Genomic DNA, 25,104 nt, shown 5'->3' with positions numbered 1-25,104 from the left:
TGCAAACGCTTTTAACAAAGAGGTCTGGACTGGTACAATCCTCCCTTTGTGTCGTTAAAGGTGTTATCCTTTTTTTGCCGCGTTAACAGCAAAGGGCAGGAAACAAGGAGTTGCATTACAGCGCACATAGCATGACTGAAGAAATCAACACATTGTATGAAACAGCTCATTCGGTTATATCTTATCTGACATAACAATCCTTTTAATCCCATGGAATAATGAAGGTGGTGTGCCAGCCCCGCCCACTTTAACATGATGATGATGATGATGATGTTCTGCTCTGCAACACCATCTTGGCACAAAATGGATTTGGTAGTGAAATTAAACATGGGAGTTAGTTATCATCCTATCTCGCCTCTGGAAAGGTTTTGATTGCTTTGACTGTTTAAATCTTTAAATACTTGTATGACGCTATGCTTGACTTCAGTTAATAACTCAAAGATGAAAAATCTCAAATAATCTATATGTACTCTTGTATGTATAGCAACAGGTGGATTCATGGGTTAATTTGACTATCTGCCATCTAGTGGTGGGGCATTTAATTGTCCTGCCTGTCACTATATGTCGCTGTCATAGAGAGATTGCTGGTAAATTCGAAAGAACAATTTTTTTTTTCCATGGCACCCTGGTTGGAATATGAAGAAATTGCAGGTTGAACTCAAATGAATTTGAGATGAGGCCTCTTGGGAAATATTTAATAAAGGTCCTTTATGTACGTAATCTCAACAGCTATTTTTTGTGTTTCGCTCTGTTGAACATGACAATTACGAACACAAGTCATTACCATCATTGGTATTAAATTATCCTATGAATCGCAGAAGTAGTATCATATTGAACTGCCCAATGCAAATTACACATATCCAAAATATGGATGCTTTTTAATTTTAATTTTTCTAATTTATTTTCTTTTTATTCTTTCATAAGCCAAAAAATATTTTAGAGTGGCATACTTTTGAATGCAATGCCTATGACCCCCATCTGATGAGAAACAGAGAAATTTTCAATTATCAAATTCTCATTATCTTTTATTTTCTCAAGTTTGATCTTCCGGCATTTGCGGGTTGCTGCAGGATAAAAAAAAAAAAAAACTTCATTCGGGACAAGGTTTGCCTAATTTCCATAGTTCGACATTGGTGCTTTCACATCCTCTTTGGGGCTATTAAAACACTTGTTCAGGGGGGTTACAAAGACTCTCTGTGTGCCTCACCTCCCCGCCCCCTGCATGCTAGTCTGCAGCGTGTCGTCAAGTACACAAATGAAGTGCTCAGTGGTACAGATAAAAAACACTAAACAAAACTAATAACTCGATAATGATACCTAAGATCTTCAATCTGCATCCTTTTCACTGCTCTCTCTAAACAGATCAGCTATATCAAAAAATGTCAATCTCATTTTCAATCATCACTGCCTTAACAGTTTAGACAGGGTGAGAAACCTGCGGCCCGCGGGCCACAAACAGCCTGTTAAATCAGTTCATCTGGCCTGCTTTTCTTTTAACACACACCTCATAGAAAACTCTTGGGAAAAATTGTATTATAGAATTAATAATAAGCATTGTTGGATTTTTTCCTCCAATTTAGGCACTTGGATAATTTCTCAAAAATGAAATGAATAGCGCCACTGCTTGATCTAAACACACACAGATACACACTCAGGTGTGTGCACAGGCCTGCATCCAAATTGCTGAAAAGCTCAAACGCAGCCAAACAACGTTTAGTTGAACGTTCACTCTCTCTCTCTCTCTCACTCACACACACTCACACATCCACGCACACACACTCGTGTCCACGTAGCCAACAAAGGCAAACTATTGAGTTACACAGCACGTACCATTATAGCGCAGGGAGATCTGCCAACACTCTCAATGCCCCATTTTCCTTAAAAAGTTCAGCTTCCAAAAAAAAGTGAGAGAGGGACTTAGACTTGCTCTCTTGGATGTTGCCGGAAGCCTCCACACAGACACACACACACACACACACACACACACACACACAATAATCAGAGACTCGCAAAAAGTGAGTCCACTCCGCGAGAATGCAGCAAAAAAGACGACCGGGAGGGGAAAAAAATTATCTTTTCGGGGTTTTCAACGCCGCTCGGCCATGCTGCGAGACGTCCGCGCCAAAAGTGTCGTCGTACGTGCGGCCAAAGTTGTGCAGACTGCTCCGCTTCTGCTCCTCGCACGCAAAAAAAAGTGGAAAATACAAATGGGACGGGATGCACAGTAAGTCGGTGTGCCTTTGTGCTCTGTCTGGCTACTTAGAAAAAATATTATTAAGTGAAGTGTTGGCCGCTTCGCGCGTAGTGCGCCCGATCTGTTTAGACTCGCACCTCGCTCTCTCTCTTTCTCTTTCTCTTTCCGACTCTGTCTCTCTCTCTCTTTCTCTCTCCCCGCGTGTGTATGTGCGTGGATCCCAACGCGCAGTTGCACGTCGACTGGGGTGGGGGGGCACCCTTGTTTCCTCACCGCCTCCCCCCTTAAAGATGAAAGAGCTGCTGCCGAATCGATGCATTCAAAAAAAATGAAGATTGGTGCGTAATATTGTTAACAACGAGCGCACCGCAAACACACACACGCACAGTTTGCGTGCACCACAAAGTGGTTATTTACTGTGAAGGTAAGGAGGAGGGGTGAATTATTAATAAACGCCGTGCGGAGTTTGCGGAGCGGGCACGGCGAGCAGCTGCCGGCTTTAGGAGCATTAGGAGCACCGGCGGGGATTAGGCTTCCTCCCGCCCCGCGTGTGAGTCTGTGTGCGAGTCGCACGGCTCAGATGTGGCGCAATCAGGAGGCAAAGTGCGCCAAGAAAAGTTTTCCCGTCTACAGCAGGAGGTCCCCAAAATTAAGGCTTTGGGTGAAACTGATATTTCGGTTCACAGTGAAATGTTGGCTCTTCCATTGTTTTGTTTTTTTTGTCATAAGAGTCGGGCATGATCAATTTTAGTTAGCCTTGGGTCCCAGGGAGGAATCTTTCATTTGAATATTTTGCTATAAATCAATTTATAGCAACAATATATGTGCACACTACCGATCAAAGTTTTTTTGCAGTTCTTATAAATGCAGGAAAGACTACAAACTTGATTTTGACCAAAAGCTGTGTTATAAAATGCAAAGCCCCTTCCTCTCCACACTTCAGTACCAAGATAATAAAAATAATAATAATGATAATAATAATAATACAGCAAAAGGACCATTTTGATCAGTGTTTCATACAAAAAATAGATCAAGTTGATTCTATTGATGAACACTACATTTAATAAATATCCCCAAATTGTGATTTAAAAAAGCTTTACATTTGTGCTCTGACTTGTCATATATTTTAACAGCTCACCAATCCTTACTTAAATTCTGATTTATGCAAAATGTGCACTTACATTCTGATTTGCACAAATTGTGCATGTGTCGTTATCTGCCTTTCATGCAGACATTCCTGCAATATGACGGCTCCTCAATAATTTACAGATGACCTCCTCTCACATTTGGTCACGTACATTATTTATTATCCAATCGAATTTGTAATTTTTGGGGGGGGGTATATGGCCTCATTTGTATTATTTAACTTTAGGAGTGTGGAAGTGCAGCAGGATGATGTGCGAGGAGGCCTCGTGACACACACACATACACACACACACACACACACACAAAATAATGTTTTATAATGTTTATAAAAAAGGTTTGTTTTTTTACACACTTCAGATTTTTTTCTAGTTAGTGACAAAAGTCAACAAAACATTATTGAGGCTACTTTATTTTACAATAAGAGAAAAAATTATGCGTTGTTTTATTCATTTTACATTGTGTCTCTGATGTGAGACTTTTTCCCTTCAAAATTCATTTGGGGTATTTTTTCCATTGTATTTATTTACTGTTATTTTAAAGATTAACATTGCTGACGGGTGCAACTGACTTAATTCATTTGAATCTATAGATTTATTTACTGGTCTTTGATGTCAATTAATTTTTGCCTATTCTCCCCAAATAAACATTGTGAAGATAAACAAAAACCTGCCAATTAAAAATGCACAATTATTATTATTATTATTATTATTATGCCATTCTTGATGTAGACGCTGAGTGAATGGGAGCTGTGGTAAAGGAAATTGGCCTGTTTGGAGAAATTACAGTTTAATGGCTTGAGGAGCTGTGGGGGGGGTACCAAACTGCATCTCTCCAGATTAATTTTAAATAAATATAGGCCTATATGTAATTATGAATTAAATATAATCAAATGGCCATCTCCATTCATATCTTTTGTGATACGAGGTCCTTTGGCAGTCTGTGTCACTGAAGGCCCAAGCTCTTTTTTCATTTAAAAAAAAAAATCTGTTTTCTTTAGAGTCAGTATTAAACGTTGCAGGTAATACTCACTGATATCATATATAATCAATAAATAAGATAAAATACACGTTAAAATCAATTTCCTGGAGCAACCAAATCCTTCCAATTCAAATTTAAAGATGGAAGAGGTGGAATATATAAATGCTTTCATCCAAAAAAAACTCTTTTGTTGATTAAAACACAAGACTTTAATCAATAATGCAAAATTGGGACACACACGCACAATTAATGTGGCTTAAATAATAATGTATGGTGCCTCGCCATGACGCCATATGTTGTTTGTTATTGACCTCGTTTTGCTTATTTCATACATGCTGTTGCTGGGCTTTGTGCAGCAACAATGCTTTCTAGACAAACGAAAAAAATAAAAATAATAATTAAAAAAATGCCTCTCATGCAATAAAATAAAAAATGAAAAATGAACAGTCCTGTAATATCTGAAATGCACACAGAGGCCCAATAAGCTTCAGAAAGGCCAAGCCCATGCACACGTCCTTGAATCACTTGGTCATTGCATACCAGCACAACTTCTATAACCTCAAAACACTTATTATCAACACTTTTGCACATATTGAATTTAGTATGTGTTCAAGTATTGAGCCAAGAATGCTATAGATAACCAGCGACAGGTTAATGTGCTTCATATGGGGAGCTCATAAAATGAAATGTGAGCAATACCCTAGTCGTTGTACAATGATACAAATAATAAAATCAAATAAGCGGGGTTTAAGTTGAAAGGGTACAAGAATTAAGTGACAACTGATGAGAGGATTAGCTGCAGGAATTTCAAAAGGCAGCGGCATGCTCTCAACATCAAACACTAAATTAAACAATAATTAAATCTATCAAAATAAAGTGTTAACTTTAGTGCCGTATGTTTTTATTTAATGCCGTGTTTTTTTATTTTCCAAGCACAATGTTAATGCATCATGTACAGTGGCTTACAATTAGCGATATTAGAGGCTACTTTTTTGGAATGCACTTAGGCCTACTACTTTACTGTCTTTTTACAATTTATGTCATTTTTTGAACCTGATGGAAAAAGTTCAAAAACCATATTTACCATGTCTTTTTGCGATCGACTATCACCCCACAAAAAGCGCAATAAAGGACATTCGTGGGATATCTTATTTAAAATCAAATCTTCACTGCTAAAAAGCTATATTATCATCCCAAAACAGCATAACTTTTGCCCCTCTTATTTATTGGGTTATTGGTTTATTATTTATTCATCGCTCATTTTATTTATTATTTATTATTTATTATTTATGGATTGTGCCTTCTTGTTTTGTTTTGTGTCGCCTACCTGTATGTCTCGTCACCGTGGGATGGAGGAAACGGAATTTCGGTTTCTTTGTGTGTCTTGACATATGAAGGGATTGACAATAAAGCTGACTTTGATAACTCATCTAGAAAAAGAATAAACTACTAGAAATCTTTCAAAATCGTTTTTCGCATTATGGGCATTCTCATTAGTATGCTAAACAACACACGTGTAAACATTTAAAATGCACAACCAGCCAAAACAAAACCATTTTCTTTTTTTAGTCAATCATGAAACTGTGAAAAAGTACGAGTGAGGAGTGTGAGGATAATCATTTTTAAAATTTCAAAATTTTGTCAGCATGTTCAAAAAAAAAAAATCATTCAATGAGGCCTTCAAGCTTAGTAAAAGCTCAAATGAGATGAGAAAAGGAAAGTAGTACATACAACTCACTTTCTTTTCTTAAATCTTTCCACAAAACCAGCTACATTTATGCTAATAATTCCTGACGGGAAACATGTTAGCATTGGACTATTTTTCCCGTACATGTAGTGCCTCCCATTAGTCAACAGTCCAATTCAATAAACATCTATTTCTTCTACTACAAAATCGTAACTCTCAGATGAAACAAGGGAAAAAAACAGTCCTGAGATATTTGTGCCTCCATTTGCGGAGTGCAGCAAGGCGAACGAGAGGAGGAAACAAACAAGGCCCTTTTTGTTTTAGCGGGCGAGCCAGTTGGGCACAGTGCGCAAGTGTTGTCTAGCATCACAAATGTCCAAACGTTGGCCCGGTTGGACCTCCGCACGCTCACCCGCAGCCATGCTAATAGAGCGGCCACAAAGGCGCGGGGGAATCGTTGCAGGAAGGAAGTCAAGCGAGGAAATGATTGAGAATTGAAGCAAGTGCGGACGGAAGGGGAATTATTAAAGGGGAGTGATAGAAGGAGGGAAAGAGAAAAAGAGAGAGAGAGTGGAGGGGGCTGCTCGCTGCCTCTGGAGGGGTGAGGAATGCTCAACCCTGGCACAGGGGAATAGGATGGAGGGTGCCCTCTTCTTTTTTTTTTCCAAGCACACTGCTGCCAGCCCATCACATTCCCACTCCACACTCTTGGAGAGGTTAACACTCGGAAGCCATGCAGCAGCGGTTTCCTGCAGGAGGTTGTTCACACACACACACACGCGCACTTACACACACACTGGGAATGTCCCGAATCAGGATGCTTCTAAAACAAGCTTAGAAGAACTTGGATTCATATTTTTTTGGACCTCTGTCTAGTTAGGAACAACATTTTGCAGTCTCTCTATTCTGAGCACATTTCCCCGAGACTCTTATCAAGGCGCAACAATTAATTGAGTTATTTTTGATCGCCGCTGAATCGTTTACATAAATTTGTTATTTGAAATCCTCCAAATGATCAAAGTTTTAGCTTCTCTACCTGAAGCATTTTGAAGGCAAAGAGTAAAATGGGCAAGTCAATTACCTGACCTGAATCTAATTGTTTGCTACTCAACTATTTTTATTTTCTCCACAGTACTACAACTTTATCCAGATCCTCATCAAACAGTAATGGGTTAGTCCATGACTCGTATTCCATGGCAATTGTTTTAATATTATCCCGCTAATGCTTTGACAACAATGAGAATAACTGCTGTAAAATAAAGCAAATGAAAGCTTTTAGCATCCTGTTCATGTTTATGCAACAGGCCTAAAACAATCTGACATTAAGAAGAGGTTGGCAAGAATTTGAGTATGTTCCACATACTTCTGCTGAAAATAGTTTCACCCAGTAATCATGAATAATTAAATGACGTAACACCAGGAAGCACTTTTCTTCATGATTAAGCGGACACTTTCATCTTTAACTGGGCATTTTAATTTTGATTATTGCTCTTATAAAACGATGTCTCGTACAACCTGTTCCGCTTCATTCTGTGTTGTGTGTATGTTATCAAACCAAACACACACACACACACACACACACACACACACACACACACACACACACACACACACACACACACACACACACACACACACACACACACACACACACACACACACACACACACACACACACACACACACACACACACACACACACACACACACACACACACACACACACACACACACACACACACACACACACACACACACACACACACACACACACACACACACACACACACACACACACACACAATCAAACTAAACAACCAAACATAGCTTTCCAAGAATGAATTTTATATATACACACACACCTAAATATATATATATATATATATATATATATATACACACACATAAACACATATACATACATACACACAAATATATACACACACACACCTATATCAATTGCCAAATCCAGTTGCATGCCCAACGGAGTTCAAACTATCTATCAAGGACACACTGTCCCACTTGCTTTTCCAAAGTGTGTTTGTGCATGTTTGTGTCCTAAATGGTGAGCAAACATCACCCACCGCTGCGTGGGCCACCTAAACGGGCCTAAACGCTGGCAGCATCCTTAAAGTGTGGAGGCAGCATCAGCACCACTTTGGGCGGGGCGGGTCAGTGTCAAAGTTGGGAGGAGTTATTTGAATGGTTGTGGAGGAAAATGAGAATGTGTGTGTGTGTGTGTGTGTGTGTGTGTGTGTGTGTGTGTGTTGCCCCAGGAGAAAAGCGGAGTCCTAATCTGTTTTCCTGGCTGTGGTTTAAAGGGAGAGCAAGACACACTAGAGGCTCTCTCTGATCCACTGCCCCATCCATCCCTCACTTTGTCTCTCTTCTCCATCGCTCCTTTCCTCTGTCTGTTTGTCTGTCTGTCTATCTGTCGTTCGCCTCTCTGCTTCTCCCGAGCCCCCGTCCCTATGCTCTCTCATCTGTTGTGTTGGCCCGTTCAGGTCTTTGTGTGGCGAACACCCCCCCAACTCCCTCCTCATCTCCAGATAGAGCCTAAGAGCTCTGATTCCACTTAATCACTCCGTTTTTTATTAGATTTTTCTCGCAGGGTATTTTGTGTTCCGAGTTGCGTTTATCTATTATGCTGTTTCAGATTTATTGCTTTAGGTGGCAGACTGTGCGGCACGCTACTCGCCAATACGCGACACGACGCTGTGATCTCCCCGCGTCTGCCCCTCTTTATGCCTGTCTGCTTTCATCCTTTCAAAATTAAACGAGCAAACACAACTCGCGCTTCACGCCACTTTTTTTTTTCCACCCCCAAAGTTTATTTTCTTTTATTGGGATCTGACTTGAGATCTTCATCCTCGTTTATTTAGCATGGCGTATGACAGCAGATAGACAGCGCCATCGTTTTTCTGGCACCGTTCTCGACACTTGCATCCATCTGTCCTTGAGTTTTGAACACCTCCTTGTTGTACTTTTTCCAGTACATCAACATTAAATTTAAGATAAAAGTAAGCACATTATTAACTCATTTTTAAGTGCTATTTAAGAATTATTCCAATTTAGTAAGCATACTATATCTAATACATATATAATATATATTATATATTGGACCTTGAAAAAAATTTGCATATTACATCATAATTGCAATATTGGGAGGGGGGCAGTAAGATTATTTTCCAAAAAACACAGTCCAGAGACTGAGGACTTGTCTGATATTTTGACTTCCATGTAGCTAAATGGCAAATAAGCACTCCAATAATAAACTTCTTGCTAAATGAATACCACTGAGCTTTTTTATCTCGTAATGGCCGCTTAGTGTATGTTAACGATAAGCCTCTGAGTGACTGCGGCCCACTGTTTATAATATATTGTCATTCATGATTTGGGAGGTGCTGGCGACGCTTAAGGCCAGTGTGAGTCGTCACCTCACCATTTCAAACTGTTCTTGTCATCGTTATTAGGAAACACAGCTCGCGTACGCCAAGCAGCGCTCCCAAAATGGCGGCGCACCACGCCTGGCGTCCATTTTGTTCCATCGCTGGAATGGAGTTTGGATACGGCATCTGACTTTTTGGACCGGCGTCTGCATTTGAAAATACCCCACCCGCTGTTACCATGCTTCCCTCACCGTCTTATTGGTCGCCCACAGTGTCGGTCGCCAATCGGAGGTCGGCCCATCAATTTCCAATCCCTCCCTTTTCGTTTTACTACCAGGGGGGCATCCTGCGATGGGGAAATGGGGAGCAGGAGGAGGGGGCGGTGTGCAGGATGGGGGTGCTGGCTGTGCCACCAAATCCAGCACCAAACCACAGACAAACAATGAAACAAACATCGAGATTAACGCTTTGCTCACAACCACCAAATTCTTGCCCGAAGATAAAAAATGCTATTAGTCCTAATGGGAAGGGGAAAGAAAGAGTGAAACAAAATGGCCCAAATGAATATTCATGACATTGTCCCCTCCCTTCCTGCACCCGCCTTCTCCTCCTGCTGCTCCTCACTTCCTCTCCCCTCCATTGGGTGGCAACACTTGGTCGGGCACATGGTGAGACAGCTGTTGCAGGGCAACTTGGGCATCTGCGGTGCTAAGCAGAGAAGACGACATCATGTGGGTGCATGTGTGTGATGGAGTGGAGGGGGGAGGGGGCTTCAAACTACATCAATGGCTTTGCTACCTTCTACCTCATTTGACCTCCGAGTGGATCCTCGACAGTCTGAAATAGTTGGATTTATAGTCGGAAAGCAACGGAGGGGTTTCTATTTGAGGCACTGCTGTGAACGTTTGAATATAGCACAGCTCAAAGCAGAAAAGTTTGCAAAATATAGTTTACAGTTAGCGTAATTACCCACAGGGTTTATTTACATAACGTCCATGTAAAAACCTAAATTATTTTGTCAAACGTGAACTTTTTTAACCCATTTTGATCAGTTGAAAATAACACTGGTCACATTTTGTTTTTACAATTTTTTTTTAAAATGAGATGCAAGTTAAAAATTCCTGATGATTTTTTTGTTGTTGATTACAGATTGGACTTGTTTTGTTTCTCTAGCATATCAGATTTTTATAATGATACTATAATAGCAATGATATGTAATATAGTAATGCATTTAGTAATATTCATTATTTAAGAGTTGGGTTCAGCAACAGGTGGAATTTTTTTCTGAAATGTTTTTTTTTTTTTTTTTTTTTAATCAGGGCCAAAAATACATTAAGAACACAAAAAGCCATTTCTGATTGAAATGTGTTGACCAGTGTTAGAAATTGATGACGACTTAGAAAAAAGTCAAATATGCAGCAAACCTTCAGTTGCCGTTTGTGATCATTTTTCCATTATTCTCACAATTATCATTTCCTTTTGATCCATTATAATAAAACACAACTATAAGGTCATTAGCTGTCTTTGTTTGGGTTCCGAATGCCTTTTCTTTAGACTACCAACATATTTTTTCGTGGATTTTCAAATAGGAAAGTTGTTGGAGGAATAAAAAGGCCTATTGATTTTCGACATTTGGAGAGTAACTTTTTTTTTTTAATTTGTTCAGAGGAAAAGTGCTACAGAGGCTAAGAGGGAATTTCTACAGTGTTCCCCCATGAGTAAAAAGCAGCCCCCACCCCACCAAGCTATGACGCCATAACAACAACAACAACAACAACAACATAAGGCCAAAGCGCTCCAATCGGCCGGCGCCTTCAACAGCCAAACACTTGCGTACACACCTTAATTCATTCACACACTCCTCCACCCTCTGCATTTTCGGGCATTTTCCCAGGGTTATTATCCCGCGCCAGGTGCCCCAGCCCCCCGCTCCCATCCATCTCCGCCTCTCCATCCCTTGCCATTTCTGTTCCCCTCAAAGCGCCAGCACAGCCCCACCTCGTGGTGCCAAGGTGGGCAGCCTCTGCCTTGGCTCTGCTGAGGCCTTCTGGTGTCCCAGATAGCTGTGACAGTGCGTGCGTGTGTGTGTGTGCGTGCGCATTTGTGTGCATGCATGTGTGTGTTTGCAGACGCTAGTCCAGCTCGGAGCAAACCAAGCCAGCCCTTTAAACTGTGTCGAGGCTCCAGATGCTCGGAGAGACTTGGATTAACACGGCCGTTTGTATGCAGACACACATGCGCAAACACACACGCTTCCGTATAATGTGCCTCGTGTTGTCGTCCCATGTCATGTGTCCCGTGTGAAAGTGTGAAACAGAGGGTGAAGATAGGCGCGAAGGACTGAGAAGAACTTTGCATTTGCCGTCCATGTCGTGACATTATCACAATTCTGGATCAGAAATAGAAGGGATTGAACAAAGGTTGTCACGGATTCAACGGCAGCGATGCCAGTTAGCTGCCTTGGAGGGTGAATTTGGAATACAACTACAAGGAAGGGGACCACAGAGACATGACACACACACACGCACACACACAGTCATGCACACACTCCAGTGGTCACGCACAAGCCCTTTAGCTGCATGCCACCACCCTGAGGGCATGAGGGGGCATGGATATCCAGAAATACACACACACACACACACACACACACACACACACACACACACACACACACACACACACACACACACACACACACACACACACACACACACACACACACACACACACACACACACACACACACACACACACACACACACACACACACACACACACACACACACTTTGAGATATCACTGACTGATTACACAGTGACCAAAGGACACACAATGTACAGACTTCATTCGACCCAAAAAAATAAATAAAAATGGGGGGGGTGGACTTTCAAAAGTTTGCATTCGGTCATTTATTTTTCTAGTATTTTTCTTACGTCCTTTCAGCATTACAAAAGAAAACTCATTAGTGTTTGAGCACAGACCTCCACGAAGGCCAATTTGCGCAAAAACAAACAGAAAAAGGTTCTATTGCTCTCTAACGAGCACTCGAGATCGGCAAGATTGTTTAATTCTGTTTCATTCATCCTTGTTTTGTGCCTCACGTCTCACAAGACTACATACCTCCATCAAAATGTTTCAAACATTTTTGTGTTTTTTTTTTATTTTTAAATCACACTTTTCTATCTTGGTTGTTTGCAAAATTCTGAAACAAAAATTTGAACAACTTCACTATTAGCATTTGATAGAGATCAAATCCTGGAGCAGCACATGAATCCAGATTCACTTTTCAAAAGTTGTTTTCCTTTAGTTAGTAGTGAGCAAGTAGTTTTCATAATCTTATGCACAAACAACAGCAATCAATACAACACAGACCTCCCCCAAGGCCAAACACCTGTGTGCTGTCAGGCAAGGTCTCCAAGTCACCAGGCCAAGGAGCATTTGGTCACATGCCGCACACAATAAAACAATGATTTTATTCCCATTTATCCGCCTATTATTTCATTTTGAAAAATGACCGTTTCAGTCCAGAAAGCATTTAATTGGAAATAGGTTGAATATTTTATCCGCGATCATTCAATCAAACAAGCCAAATAAACAAGAGCACTCAGCAGAGCGTCGACCTCTGCCGAGGCCAAACACCTGTGTCCGGCAGGTGGAGTTTCTCCTCTGATAAATGACACGTTCAAAATTCCTGGATCTGATTTCTGGATCGGCGTAAAGTTCTTCGCTCTACACTGAGTTGTGGTGTATTAGTTTTTCAGTCAGGCTTGTACGAAGCATACATTCAATCAGGCGGGCGGGCGGATAGATGAGTTGGCTGAGGGAATAAATAAATAAAACAAACCACAATGATAAAAACATTAATTCCTTCCCGGGGGCTTGGCGGAGGTAATCGCTAGGACGTGAATGATAATGCCGGGAGTCCCCCCCCCCCCCACCCAAACCTGCAAAGGCAACAGACTGCTAATTACAAGCAAGCAAGCATGTGTCCAAGTGTGTGAAAAAGAGAATGAAAGTCTTCTCATGCTCTCTCTGCCTCTCTTTCTTGCTGCGAGTACTTGCCGTGCCAGTTATGGAGTGTTTGACATAGCAGGGAGCTAGCTTGGCACGGTGCCCTAATATAGGCGAATTAAAAAGCACTAGACAGGCCCTTTTGTGGCACAGTGCGCCCGCTTTAATCTCCCCACGCCTCGGTAGGCACCCACAACACCAGGAGTGGGCACCGTGCCCACATGACCCCAGGCAATATGGAAATTGCCACCAAAAGTCCTAACTAAGCATCGAGGCGAGCCCTGTCGTCGGCGCACGGTGTGCATAGCCAACGTGGACGTAGGCACAACGGCGCCGTCACAGTACCAGACAAAGTGGAACATGAAGGAAACTACTCCTCCCTGTGTAGATACACAATTGATTTATTAAACACATGGGAAAATATTTTTTTACAAGGCCGATTGCTAGATCTATAAATACAATTTTGGTTGCTTGAGATAGTGAACTAAACGATAAATCCTTTCATCAAATTATAGCACAGGTTTCAAACATAAGGTCTGAGGGCTAGATCCGGCCCAGCACATAATTTAATATGGCCCGCTAATGCAAATCTATTTAAAATACCAAAACTGCCTTCCCTTTTAATAACAGTAAGACATTACAACATTTCCCCACTTTCAAAATAAATTAGAAAATTGCTGGACTTTTTTTTTTGTACTGTATTCTGCATAAGTGAGAATATCCACTCATGTATTGGCCCCACAAGGAAAACCATAATGACAATGTGGACGGCAACAAAAATGAGTTTGACAACTGTTATTTAACAGCAGTTGAAGACTTTATCGTACTGTACGTCTGTAATCAGCATAGAGCATTTTCCTGTAAGCTCCGGGCTCATCCAAAGTTGCTGTGTCGCTCGCTTTGAAGTGGAAGTGAGCGGAATGGCTGTCATGAGGTCATCCATCAGCACTAATGAAACTGGCAGAGCCTGACACGGGTCTCACCGGGTAGCACCACTGCCGCCGTAAGCTAACTCAAGGAGAAAGAGTAATTTTATTACGCGGTGAAGGGTATATGCTCACTTATGATTGAACAACTCACAAATAGGTACAGCATATATACCGGGGAAATATTTTAACTTGCAGGCTTGTGCAAGCTGCCTGAAAAGTAAGGAGATGTTGGCACAACATTTTCAGATGCACAGTGCTAGGCGCAATGTGTTTGTGCAACTTTTTTTTTTTTTTTTTTTTATTTATTCACTGAAGGCACCATTAGCAAGCTGGTTCACAATGTTCCTTGAAACAAAGACGCAATTTTGGCGGCGAGACAGAACGCGCTCCCAATCGCTCTGTCTTTCCCTCTCTCCTTGTCCACTTGTCTCCCCATCGGTTTCACTTAATAAGCTTCAAAGGTTTCTGGGCAACAAAAAAAAAAAAAAAAAGAATGAAAAAAGTTACCATGGCATCTTTTTGGCACGGGATATCTTCCGCCTTGCTGAGGATATGGGGTTGCCATGACATCAATGGGCATCCCATAAAGCATACACTGTGTGTGTGTGTGTGTCTTGAGCAAACCACAGCTAGCTAAACACTTTAGACATTAGGAGCAGTGAGTTCCATTATGTCGTCCAAACAACAACACACTCAGCTAGATTTGCTCGCTGTCAATCCGATGCAATATTGGCAATGATATGGCTCCCGATAACGTAAACCGATGCAAATAGAAAGAGCGATTCAAGCAATTAAAAAGGATTCTACGCCAGTGCGCAAATAAACAGCATGGCATGCCTTTTGTGCAATAACGTTGTGTTTTGTTTGGCTTGAACGCACCTCAAATCCAAAGTGCCGCAGCTTTAAATTTGGATCAACATTTTCACTTAATGTTTGTGTGGTTGGCACCTTTTGGTGTGTTACGTCAATCACTCAGGCTTACAAAAGAGGTGGAATCATTCTAAGGATAAATCATGGTGCTATAATAAGACTTTTATGTAACTACAAAGGACAATACTGTTTTGTTGTGTGGAGAATGTGACAACTACTCTTTGGTATTTTGATCAAATGTTTTCATAATGATGACCTCTTTTGTTTTGCTATTTAAATATTTAATAATGTATGAATGATTTCTTCTTTTTCTGTGTGTTTTTTTTTCTTTACTTTAAGTTGTTCCTTGTGTGCAACACAAAATACAGACAGTAGAATGCAAATTGCTTTCCCCTTGAGGATTTATAAGTATCATACATTTTAAAATATCTTCTGTAATTTATGAATGACATTTGTCTTAACGTGCATGTCTACTAAATAATGCATGAAGATTTGTTATACTATACATGCAAGGAGAAACAAAGTCTTGTTAAACTACTTAGTCTGTGAATCTAAATATCAGACTCATTAGTTGACTTTTCACCAAAAGTCAAACATTTACTTTTATACTTTCAATCATCCCGCAAATTCTAATAACTAAGAATCGCTACATGATGTTTAGAACGAGATTTTGAGGAAAGAACAAAAAAATAGCTGCTATCTTCTGATCATGTACTGCAAGCAGTACGCCAATGCGATGAATGCAGCTTCTAGCGGCCTCTAGCGGTAGTACGTGATATTAGAGACATTCTCAAGACTGATCTGAATGAATAAAATGCAGTTTGAATGCAAGTTATTTTAATATTTTTCATGTATATTGGGCAATTTAGAATCGAAGTCATCCTTTTGTAAAACGAAAGGGAAAATAAAGTGTAATTTACTGTAATTTACATTCCTCCATAAATTGATGGTAGAAAAAAAGCCAAGCCGTTCCGAGGCCACGTGACCCTTCCGAGTTAGCAAGCAAGCAAGAATGCAGATCTCGGCCTTGCCAAAATGTGCCTCAACGGTCAAAACACAAACCGCCGTCCAGTGTGGCTTTTACACAATCAGCCAGCACAACACACACAAAAAAAATCATCTCTCGTATTAGTCACCCAGGGAACCGAGTAAATTAACCAGCTTGCCAAAATTTAGATGGACTTTTTGCACTTTATTCCCTCAACAATGTGAAGTGTTATGCATTAAGTGATTGGTCCCTAAACTCGAGCTGCAGAAACAATCGTCTCGTACATATAAGATGAGGGCCATATCATTTGCCTCCCTGGGCTTGAGAGCACATACAGTAAGTTTAATGGTTCTTATTAAAACCCAATCTGACTGCTGGGACCTGCACAATCAAAATGGCTCTTTTTGTGTTCATTTGTTTATACTTGCCTGAGGAACTTTACCACTCCGCCTGCCAAAAGTGCGAGGGGGGGGGGGGCAACTTTTTCTTTCTAGCCCCTTTACAGCCAAAGTAGACTTATGTTAATGAGGCAGCATTGCCAATGTGGAATTAGGACTTTGAGTACTGATAACGTTCCTGAAGCCTAACATTGATTTAGTGGACGTTGGTCACACACTGACCCCAAATTTACCATTATTAAGGAATGTTGTGAGAGTGTTACTGTTTCTATCAGGCAAGTAGTAATTGGGCATCCTTATTTCTGACACTAACGTCTTTATTGATTAATTTAACCCCTGACAACTCTCCCCTTTGTCACCATTGGTAATTTGTGGCCTCTGTGCCCCATGTTGTCTTTGTGAAACAATGGCGTGCAAATCTCCCAATCTCCTTAATGTTTTCTAATCTAATGAGAGCAGCGGGGATATTAAGCAGATTGTGGAGCATTTATGGTCTACCGGAGGAGACAGCCACGAGCTACTTCAGCACTTCTGGGCTCTCCTAAGTCCCCCACCCCCTTGCCTCCATAAAAAAAAAAAAAGAAAAAATCAAATTTCACCATTATTTTTTTTTTCCACTCTGATCCTATCAGCCTGCTTGCGTAGATTAGGATTTGGCATGAGGAAGAGAAGTAATTAAATCATGCTGCTACTGCAAGGATGCTTGCTGCTCAGACTGGGAGGACGACATACGAGCGTGTGTGCGGCTGCGGTGGCGGCGTTATACTGCAGAAGAGAAGAAAATGGCGTGATAACAAGCCAAGTTAATAAAGGGAAACAATTAGGACATAAAAACCTTGATTTGGCCCAAAGATTTTAATGCTCTTGTCGATGTTAATGAAATCCCATTGACTATCTGCCTCACACACACACATTATCATGGTCTCATTGCTTCCCTCAGGCTCTCCTGACAGGTGTGGCTCCCACACACACACACACACACACACACACGCACACGCACACGCACACACATAGATAAACATTGAAAACACACACGTTACACACACACTAGGCCCTACGGGGTATTCTTGCTATCCTGTGAGTACACAATGAACACTTTGTACACCCTCCCGCCTCGCCAGCCCTTTACCATCACCCCCCCCCGTAAAAAAAACCACAAAAAAAACACAGCTTCCAGCACATCCCTCCTTTAAATGGGAGATTATGCAAATGAGCTCACACTACCGCCGTTCCCCTACCAAACAGACACACATATAAGTGACGTGCATTGAGTGAAATCTATAGAGCGTCTATGGGAGTCACCGCGTGAATGTTCACACAGAGACGGAAGTGTCCTTAATAGGCGCTGGGCACACCAGGTGTTGGATGTTGCTCCCACCATCAGTAAATGCTTTTAGGACTTTTATTCGGTTTTATTCTCAATAGGCTTGAGAGCTTTTAGGAATTCTTGCAATCACTATAGTGATGATATAAAGTAGAATTTTCTGATCAAATGTGGTGCAAAAGTCATATAAATCCAGAAGCAGGGGGAAAAATGGACAAATAGCAACTTCATACTCAAATGTATATATTTGTGTATGACTATCTGTAGCCTCCCAAATAAAAATAATTCAAAAGAGGTATTGGAAAATAAGCCTTACAGTGCATGCATGGTTCAAGGCAAACACAGCAATAATTTTCCCGCTATCAGACAGGACGCCTCCTTTTTCGAGAGGATATCTGTCTTCTGTCTTTTGGACTTAAAACAGATAATCGTCCCCTGAGAAGAGGAGGCTGATAGCCAAAAAAGGTTCTGCCTCCTTTTCAACTTGTAGAGATTCTGGAAACAAAAATAAATCTCAGTGCTTTGGTGTACACTGTTCTACTGTTCTAATGACATACTACTGATAATATGAGATTTGATAATGGCTAACCTTTGACATCTTTGGTTTACATTGCGTGCCTTGATGACTTGTTTTTTACCGCACTGAAAGACCTTTGTATGCTTTGAATGAATCTAATCTTATCATTGAGCAGCTTTGTCTTTAGTGTATGTATATCTGACTGTAAAGTGTAATGACAAGTTTGCCACTGACAGAAATGTCCAAATAAACCCTTAAAAACGTTAAAAACAACCCAATTAAGATTAAAAATTGGACCATCTGAATAATATTCTTGTCGTTTGTTCCTGATATTTAAAATTGAAATGCCCTTTGAATAAGTTTACTTTCAGAATTAAAATTTTCCATTTTTTGTATTGCTTTGACTTTTCTTTTTATCGTTATTTTAAGCAATTCATTTGAATTAAAAATGCTACAATGACAATTCAGAGTTCTACTTTTGGAGAATCATGACCACGTATGAGTCTGGGCAAGGGTACATAGAAAAGGCTCAAAACCCCTCCTGTTTTTTTTTTTTAATCATATATTCTTAATTAGAATAATTCTGCATGATTTAATTAGAGGACTCAATTTGCTAAAGAAGCAACCAGGACATACACACGCGCGCGCACTCGGACCCACGGTGCAGTACACACTTACAAACAGCAGTTGGGGTTGCGGGTCAGGCCAGGACACAGGTTAGCACGAGGTTAAAGCCTCGTACACACGAGGAAAAACAGCAGAAACAGATTTAAGAGAGCGCCGCATGCCAAGAGTGCCATCTGTTTGCGTTCGCCCTCGCTCGCTCGCCACTTCCATCCCTCGCCACGTCCCTCTACATCTTTGTCTCCCCTTCCAAAATCCCCCTTGGAAAAAAAAAAAAAACACTCTTTATTATTTGTTTGCCTAATAAATGAAGACGGTATAGATAGTAGGGGAAAAAAAGGGGGGGGGGGGGGTGAGATAAAGTCCAAATCTGGCAAGCGTCTCAAGTGTAATGACACCTCCCGTCTCTATGGAAAAGCATCCCCCTTTTGTCTTTACTTGCATGGGAGAGCTTTCTCTTTACTGTTTTGTTCCCAGAAAAAGCCATGGAACATTTGCCAACATTTTTTAAGAGCTGCGAAAAGCAGGATTTTTTTTCTCTCTCTCTCTCTCTACTTCTTTTTCTACTTTTTTTTTTTTAAGTCTTCCACCTCGCAGGTGTTTCTTTTTAAGGCATGCTCTACAATGCCAAGCTCGTCTTGGCTCGTCTTGAATGCCACGGGCCTCTTGGGGGGGAGAAGAGGTGTAGAAAAAGAAGAGGTTGCAGAAATCTTATTGATTAGCAGTTGTCGCTTCATCTCGCTCGCTCTCAACGACACTATAAGTGTTGATAGGGCCCTGAGAGGGACGTGCCAAGAGTGGAATTTTGTTTTAAAAAACAAAACAAAAACTATAAGAGTGCTTTTTCCCCCCAAACCTCTTGTTTTCGAAGTGACTGGATTCAGAAGTGAGAATAAAAAGCTCCCTTTCTTGGCTAAAATGTTTTGTGTCCCAAACTGAAATTTCTCTCAACTGATTCATAAAGCCGTAAATGAAAAAAAAAAAAAAGAATATTGCCATCTTGTCTCATTGGGTGCTGCTCTGATTAGTATTCTGCGGGTAATTGACACAATTGCAGCCAAGGCTCCGCTTCATTAATGTGCAGACAGATTGCTGCTCGTTAGAGCCACCATGTGTTTGCAAACACAAACAGCAGCCACGTCGCGGACGGTGGAAGCCTGACCAGCACATTAAGGAGAAATCAAAAGTCAGATAAAAGCTACACAATGTATATATTCCATAAATCGTGCAGATTTATTTTAATATTAATTTCTTAATTCGTTCCATCCTCTAATTTCAGGAACCTTTAGCAAATTTCTGCACGTTGATCAATTATTTTGAAACCGATTCAGAATTACATATTTGGGCATCTATACATGAGTTTTCCATAGAGCTTGTCCACATTAGTGAAGCATATTAGCTCTCAAGCCAATACACACAATAATCATGCACGCTCACGTTCACACCTACGGACAATTTAGAATCCCCAATGAATGTTTTTGGAATGTGGTAGGATGAGGAAAACCCACGTGTGGATGGGGAGAACATGCCAAGTCCACACAGGAGGTCCTGAGATTTGAACCTGCGACCTCTCAACTGTGAGGCGATTGTGCCAAGCACAACACCACCGTGTTGGCATGTAGAGGCAACTGAGTTGAGAGTTAATTACCAGGTTGCAACCAGCAGAGGTGCTGTTGAGTCAATCAACTACTATGGGACCTATTTTCGTGCCCAGTCTAGCGCAAAGCACAATCTGTTGATACTCAACTAGTTTGCTGTCCAAAGCAATGCATCATGATGGCAGCTGTCAAAATTAAATATGGAAAAATATTTGAATAAGTTGTTGAATGGGGAATCTGCTACAATGGAACAACTCCAGGCAATATTAATCTGGTCAAAACAAGGGAACAGAAGTTGATAATATAATTTAGATGATCAAATCCTATTAAAAATTCTTTTTAATATTTTATGAATTAATTTTGTGATTATTGTTTCAAAATAGTCACTCAAATAGATTCGTTCAAAGCACACCACTTAATTGATTTATTCGGTTTCAATTTTATTTGGGTGGACAATTCCTTTCTTTCATTTTCTTTTAAAATTTCCACACGACTGATGTTTTCTTTTGTTTAGCTGCCAATTCCTTTATTGTCTCTTTTTTTTCTGTTTACATACTGATAAAACTGTTAAAGGAATCACAAAATTTCCCAAAAATATTTTCAAGAAAGCAAGCATCAGCGAAAGGCCGCAATGGAGTGATGCTGATGAAACAAGGAACAAGGCGGCAGGAGGGATGGAGGTTAGGAATGGGATGGGGAGGGGGGAGGTTTGGGGGAGATGCACAGAGATGAGGATGAAAAGAAGCGGGAAAGAAGTACCATCTGTTTTCTGGGAACAGGAAGATTAAAAAAAAAGTGAGAATGGCTCAGATGCGGAGGAGAGCGAGTGTGAGGAGCACGGGGGGAGGAAAGGAAGGATGGCAGAGAGGTGAGTGAGGGACCAGAGAGGGGGAGGACAGATGGGGCATGGGAAGATGTGAGGCTGGGTGAGGAGAAGAGAGCCGAGGTCTGGCAGTGGCATGAGCGCATTGGGCACCGGCTCTCATCAGGAGGGGACATGACTCGACATGCCGGCTCATCCCAGCTGGGTCAATGTGCCGCGCTGCCATGTTGTTCTGGCACACACGCACACACACACACACACGCACACACACACAGGCGCACAAACCAACAAACAAATCTCCAGCTTGCTCTCTCATCCTCATCCTGCTATCTAGACACCCACAAGCTCGCACCCAAAAAATGCCACGCTCTTGGCCGACGCCAAAGCAGGCGACGGCGGCCGACTAATGGAAACGCCAAACTCGTTACTCTAACGCTGGGCGACAAGGGCACCTTGGGCTGCAGATGTTCCTGCTGATGACAGATGGAGGCTGGCACAGCCAGGGGACAGAGAGCCCGGGCCCACGCCAGCTCCGTGCCACCTGCACCCCTCCTCTGTACCCCAAAAAACGACACGCGCACGCACACACACAATCTCATTGCAGCATCACTGGCCCCTTCTCTCAATTTTCTTTTTTACTCACACTGGCACACTCTTCTTGAGTTTGAGAGGCTGGCAAGGTGTGACATATCTATTGCTATGTATCACTGCTGTTTTATATGAAAAAGAGCCAGTACTCCCCCTTACTGCCAGATTTATTTTTATTACTTCCAATATTGCCTCCAACAAGACTATCAGGACAGCAAGCAGTCTATATGATAAAACACAATTTTTAGCTGGCAGATTATAGTTCCCGGTCACCTCACATGCTCACTTGTTGCTAGGCAGAATTTATGCAATGCAATCCTTGCAAAATATTGGCAGTCACACACGTGTCTGGTTGTTTGGTTAACAAAACACCAATAGCAGAAAACGCCTCCAAAAACAACGATTAAAAGATTATGAGACAACATACAATAGTTTGACTTTGCAGCCATTTTATTTTTGCTATTAAAGCTCTCACAGCTCTTCATTAGGTATGTTGGGCTATCCTGGTTAACTTCCAATGTGTTCACATTTTTCCCATAGGAAGCAACAGAAAATAAAGTTAGTCCAGGGTCAAACTGTGGCCATCATATGCTCTTTATCAAGGATAAATAAATGTTTGCAGTAACATTCATATAAGTGCTATTGAGAAGATGTAAAAGCAATAAAACTCATTGAATTTACTGACAAGCGCATCATGTAAAGCACCTCATTTTTAACATTGTTAAACGTTGCACAAGTGTAAAATGGAGTTAACCGCCGCAAATTAGAAACGGAGCGCAACGTAGGACAGAAATGGGCAACAGGTATCCACACCCCTTGAATGATTTTCCAAGAACATGGATGAAATTGTAAACATGGTTCCTCTATTACATTGGGCTCTGGTATACTAAAGCAAATTAAATAGTGATTTTTTTTTCCAGATATTTGTTACAATATTTTTTATTTTTCGCAGAGGTGAACTTCTTATTTTTTTGTGAAAAAGGCATATTGGGGATTTATCAGGGTTTTTTTTTTTTTTTTGAAGAGGTGCTACAACCTGCAAAATTAATTTATGCGGCCTACAAAGGCAAATCATGTTTGTCACTTTTTTGTTTCTTGCAAATTGTTTTCACCTCTAACAACATTGAAATATGAGATATTGCTACCATTACATTAGGGGTCTTCCTATATTCTTCAAATTATTATTTTTTTCATAACCATGACGTACCTTTCATGCAATTATTAGTGAGATACTACGGCAAATTTGGACTTCTGGACAAATTTGACAACTATAAACCGAACCCCTTGGCGTTAGATTGGCCAATAATAATTCCACAGGGCAAATAAAGGGAAAAACATCAGCATCTGGTGGTCTGGAGGGGCGTCTACTCCATCTGCCCTAAACGCAGAGTAGCTAACTCGTATGTATCCTGCAATAACGCGTAAAGAGTAAATCAGCACAGTGTTACATTATGATGCGTTATTGCCATGCTGAACAATTTGGCAAATCTCCGTCACTGTTATCTATTCATTCCAGGTTGCCTAGTAACATCAGACAAAATGACCACAGATGAAAATTGGCCATTTGACTAACGGCGGCCCATTATTTGTATGGCTGTTGATGAATTGCAAAATAAATAATAGAAAGTGAGAGTGGTGTCAAATTCAGCTTCAAGTCATGATGATTGGATGATTCCAGATGAGCTACAGCATGATGGCGGCTGTGTAACGACGCCGTCTATCTTCTTGGGAGCGGTGACAGGCGTCTGGAGCTGATTCGCCCTCCACCCTGGCTCGAAAAGCACAGCCCACCCGCATAATTTGCTGCGAGTCGCCAGATTACCAATGTGTGCTCAGATGTCATTTTGGTGATGCTGTTTTCTTTTTTCCCTCCCTATGCAAGCAAGGTCACTAAAGTTGTGTCGATATTTCCCCAATGTGATAATAAAAAGTCAAAGCCAAGTTGTCCTGTTTCATTTTTGTCAAAAAAAATAATAATTTGCAGACTCATGAAGAAAATTCAGGGTTCACATCAAAGTCGTATTCTCAGTTCGACTCCACAAAGGTGTTTTTCGTGCGCCTGTCACATTCCGAGAAATAAAAGCAAATTTTTATACACTTTTATAAATGTGAGCAGATGTGGCTGGACAAGTTATGTCCACCAGATGCGAGCCCTTTCTCACTGTCATAATTTATGGACTGAGTGATTAATATGTGAATGTTTATTTTGACAGTGAGGTTCTTTTATGAGAGGGACATGGATTTTTTTTAAGGTTGGGTGAATTGTATTGTGCAGTTATTTTTAATGTCCTCCATATGGCTGACTTTTCTCTCCAGAGTACTGGTAGAAGGGGAGCATACGTTTTTTATATAAACTATATATATATATATATACTTATTTTTTAATTTCCACGTGATTCATGATACTTGAGACTTAAATTTGTAACATCCCAACAATTGAATGTGATTAATAGTTGGAAAAAATGGGTCACAGGCTCAATGCCGTTCTCAAAGTGATTAGTAGTAAATTATTAAACATTAATCAATTTAATCTATCTAGAGTTGATCACTTCCAGTAATTGAAAAACTTGTGTTTCATAGTTATCTTGTCCCAATGTTTTTAGTTTACGGGAGGTGTGTGTGAGCGTCTGGATGTGAGCTGAGGCCCATACCAGCTCCTGCATGAATTACAGTAAGTGAATTATACATGTTGTACATGTGACAATGACAAATAAAGATCTATCTATTCTATTCTATTCTATGATATAGTGGGGAAACACTTTTTTTTCCATTTTTTGATTCTCCAATTCTTAGGCCTTGCCCGCTGGGTTATGAAACAAGACTTATTCTAGTCCCCACTTACGCCACCTTTGTATGAAGCCCACATCCCCCCCCCCGCCTCTCCATTTGCACGTCATCGCAAAACCATGTGTGGCATGTCATTTTAACCCCCCAGCCCCTCCTGGCAAACAAAACAAAACAATTATCTCTCCCCTCATTAGGGCCGAGCTTGGCATCCTCCCCTCACCCTCTTGAACCTCGCTCTTTCTCCTACAGGTCCT

The 25,104-nt window shown here is 41.0% G+C and overlaps 1 protein-coding gene and 1 long non-coding RNA gene across 12 annotated transcripts in view; one reads left to right on the top strand and one right to left on the bottom strand.

Annotated features, from left to right (window-relative positions):
* Positions 1-2,411, bottom strand: part of nfixa (nuclear factor I/Xa) — a 97,595-nt gene extending 95,184 nt beyond the window's left edge. For 2 of the 11 annotated variants that reach the window (XM_037260491.1, XM_037262135.1), the window contains exon 1: positions 1,831-2,393. In XM_037260491.1, the coding sequence (XP_037116386.1) occupies positions 1,831-1,833 (3 nt within the window). In that variant the 5' untranslated portion in view covers positions 1,834-2,393. Of the gene's footprint in view, positions 1-1,830 lie in introns of all 11 variants that reach the window. The other 9 variants (XM_037259770.1, XM_037258183.1, XM_037255755.1 and 6 more) reach the window with 9 other exon arrangements.
* Positions 2,127-24,004, top strand: LOC119138255. Its single transcript, XR_005101161.1, has 2 exons — positions 2,127-2,224; positions 23,742-24,004. It is a non-coding gene; the product is annotated as an uncharacterized LOC119138255 (long non-coding RNA).
* The last annotated feature ends 1,100 nt before the right edge of the window (positions 24,005-25,104 follow it).

Source organism: Syngnathus acus, chromosome 1 (genome assembly GCF_901709675.1).
Source record: "Syngnathus acus chromosome 1, fSynAcu1.2, whole genome shotgun sequence".
NCBI classification, from domain to species: domain Eukaryota; kingdom Metazoa; phylum Chordata; class Actinopteri; order Syngnathiformes; family Syngnathidae; genus Syngnathus; species Syngnathus acus.
The sequence above is the reverse complement of the archived record's forward strand: the minus strand, read 5'-3'. Positions and strand labels throughout refer to the sequence as shown.